General features: G+C 39.8%; 1 protein-coding gene across 1 annotated transcript; it reads right to left on the bottom strand.

Moving 5' to 3' along the window:
* Window positions 1-216: 216 nt before the first annotated feature.
* On the bottom strand, window positions 217-2,529 carry LOC129778181 (hepatitis A virus cellular receptor 1-like). The gene is made up of 2 exons (XM_055784923.1): window positions 2,196-2,529; window positions 217-1,150 (listed from the first exon to the last, which is right to left on the bottom strand). The coding sequence occupies exons 1-2, from the start codon at window positions 2,245-2,247 to the stop codon at window positions 246-248; spliced, it is 957 nt and encodes a 318-aa protein (XP_055640898.1). The 5' UTR covers window positions 2,248-2,529; the 3' UTR covers window positions 217-245.
* Window positions 2,530-2,730: the final 201 nt, after the last annotated feature.

Below are 2,730 nucleotides of genomic sequence, written 5' to 3'. Positions count from 1 at the left end.
AAATTATGTGAACGAGAGCGTGCCGAAAACCCGAGCACCTCAACAACTGAAATCGAATATAAGTAATCCTTAGGTATTCAAAAATCGCGATACTTTTAGAACAGATTTTGTAGATAGAGTGGCCCACTTTATCTCATTCCATTAAGCCTTTTCATAGTCATAGCCGATTTTGCTTCAACATTACGAAGGGATTTCTCTAGAGAAACTAGGTATTCGCTGATTACACAAGTTTTATTGAAGGAGAATTACGAGTCAGTTCTAGCAAGTGGTCTTCGTAGCAATGGAAGTGGCTTCATACGTTGCCATTGTCTATAGCTGGAACCTGGTCGTTGGTATTTATCGCTAGAAATGAAATGCCGGCTTATTTCTTGGTGTGCACTGTTTATATCACTTCCCAGCAACTGATTCAAGCTTCCTAGCGATGTGTAAATATCTTGCAAAGCATTCAGTGTATTCTGGAATGGTTTCTTGGTTGTACTGGTTGTTGTTGATATCGGCTGAGCGGCTGAACCGATTGAATTGCTCCATAGAATACCGCTACCTAATGAGGGCCAAAGGCTTCCTCCACTCAGAGGACTTAGAATATTTGATGGATGTAGCAAATTTGGATAGCCGAAAATGGTAAGTGGGCCGTTCTGTGATAGTTCAGATGAAGGCAGAGGATTTGATGCTGTGGTAGTCGATACGATATTTGTTGGAAATAGGGTAAATGGAACGGGGGTGTTTGTCAATGTCGCACTTTCAGGAGCCGAAGTGGTGGAAAAAGTGGGAAAAAGCGTTCCGGATGCTGTCGTCGAACCTTCTGATGAAGTTGTTGTTGGATTCGTACTCGACGTCACTTCTGTCGCGGTCGTTGTTGAAGCTGTTGTGCTTTCCGTAGTAGTCGTTGCATCCGTTGTTGGGGCCATATTACTTTCCGTAGTAGTGCCTTCCGTCGAATCTGTGATAAAATTGGTTGGAAGCAGAGTGAAGGGAACTGTTAAGCCTGATGTACTTCCAGTAGGCGAAACAGTTGGAAATAGCGTTGGAAAAAGACTGGATGCCGGCAGGCTGGAGGTCCCTGCGGTTGTGGTTGAACCTTCTGTAGTTGCTATTTCAGTTGTCGTAGTCGATCCTTCCGTTGTTATCGTCCCTATTGTTGTAGTTGTATCTGTAATTAGAGGCAATATTGATGTATTTGTGAATATAGTTTCTATTAAATCATGTATTAGTTTTTCTTTAAATTTCTTCGCGATGCTGTGTTCTCAGACTAAACACTCTGAACAAAATTGAAACAAATCGACCATTCCACAAAAAGGCAGAATGGAAGAGTTTATTATTCGTATGCCTGCCCGTTATGAAAGACAACCTTAAAGTTTGACGTAAGACTACGTCTTTTATTTCTATACTGCGGTTTAAATTCAAAGTTTCGAAAACGAGAGCGTTACGCCGGAACAACAAGATATTGAGCGCTCATTCCTCTTTGTCGGCTGAACTAAATGGTATGATAACATTTTCATTCGAAAGATAATATGTCTACTCGTTGTATGCTTATTACTTATTGGTTCAAAAATTTGTTTCAATAGCTCAAAAATTGCTTTGTAAGCAAGCAAGTGAAAATCACAAAAATCTGTATATAAGCGTATGCCAGTAATGGTATCCAAGAGCATCAGTTTCTATTCTGTGTTCGCATGGAGTAAGCATGACAAACTTGAATTAGGTATCAAACATCTTCAGTTACTTTCACAAAATCACAACAAGTTCGAAATAGTTTAATTTCCTGTTACTAACAATTTCACACTTATACTCATCCACTCACACTCACACAAAAAAATTTACAAATATTCAGAAATATTTTTTCATGAATATTTGTAAATTTGTAAATTTGAATTTTCAAGAAGGGAAAGGAGATCTGCATGGTGGAGTACGATTACGGAATTGAGTCACTGTATGTATGGAAACTCAAAAAAACATGAGTAAAACATTACAAAAATGTTGGCTTTCAATTGAATCTCACAGAATAGATTGTGATGATAATTGATATTTAAAGGGTGAAATTATAATGACAATGAATGGAGATGTGTGTTGATACGATTTCAAGTCATTCGAAGTCTCGAAAAATAGCTGTCAATTAAATACCATTTGAATTTAACAATATCCGTATCAATAGTAACTATAATGTGTACAGAGCGGAAACGAAGCAAAAAATCACTCACCAATGGTCGTGGAAGTAATATCGGTTGAACCAGCTTCAGTTGAGGATGTCATTAGTCTTTCCGTGGTTGAAGCCGTCGCACCTTCTGTTGTCGATGAGGTTATTCCTTCTGTTGTTGATGTCGTTAGTCCCTCTGTAGATGAAGTCGTCGCACCTTCTGTTGTCGATGACGTTATTCCTTCTGTCGTTGATGTCGTTAGTCCCTCTGTGGTAGAAGTCGTCGCACCTTCTGTTGTCGATGAGGTTATTCCTTCTGTTGTTGATGTCGTTAGTCCCTCTGTAGATGAAGTCGTCGCACCTTCTGTTGTTGATGAGGTTATTCCTTCTGTTGTTGATGTCGTTAATCCCTCTGTGGTTGAAGTCGTCGCACCTTCTGTTGTCGATGACGTTATTCCTTCTGTCGTTGATGTCGTTAGTCCCTCTGTGGTAGAAGTCGTCGCACCTTCTGTTGTCGATGAGGTTATTCCTTCTGTTGTTGATGTAGTTAATACCTCTGTGGTTGAAGTCGTCGCACCTTCTGTTGTCGATGAGGTTAT

Source organism: Toxorhynchites rutilus, chromosome 3, assembly GCF_029784135.1.
Source record: "Toxorhynchites rutilus septentrionalis strain SRP chromosome 3, ASM2978413v1, whole genome shotgun sequence".
Lineage (NCBI taxonomy): Eukaryota > Metazoa > Arthropoda > Insecta > Diptera > Culicidae > Toxorhynchites > Toxorhynchites rutilus.
The sequence above is the reverse complement of the archived record's forward strand: the minus strand, read 5'-3'. Positions and strand labels throughout refer to the sequence as shown.

Bases quoted from the DNA above. Each gene is read 5' to 3' on its own strand.
- LOC129778181 (XM_055784923.1), bottom strand. From the start codon at position 2,247: ATGACATCCTCAACTGAAGCTGGTTCAACCGATATTACTTCCACGACC. The intron at 1,151-2,195 runs GTGAGTGATTTT...CTCTAATTACAG, and splicing joins TATTACTTCCACGACCATTG to ATACAACTACAACAATAGGG.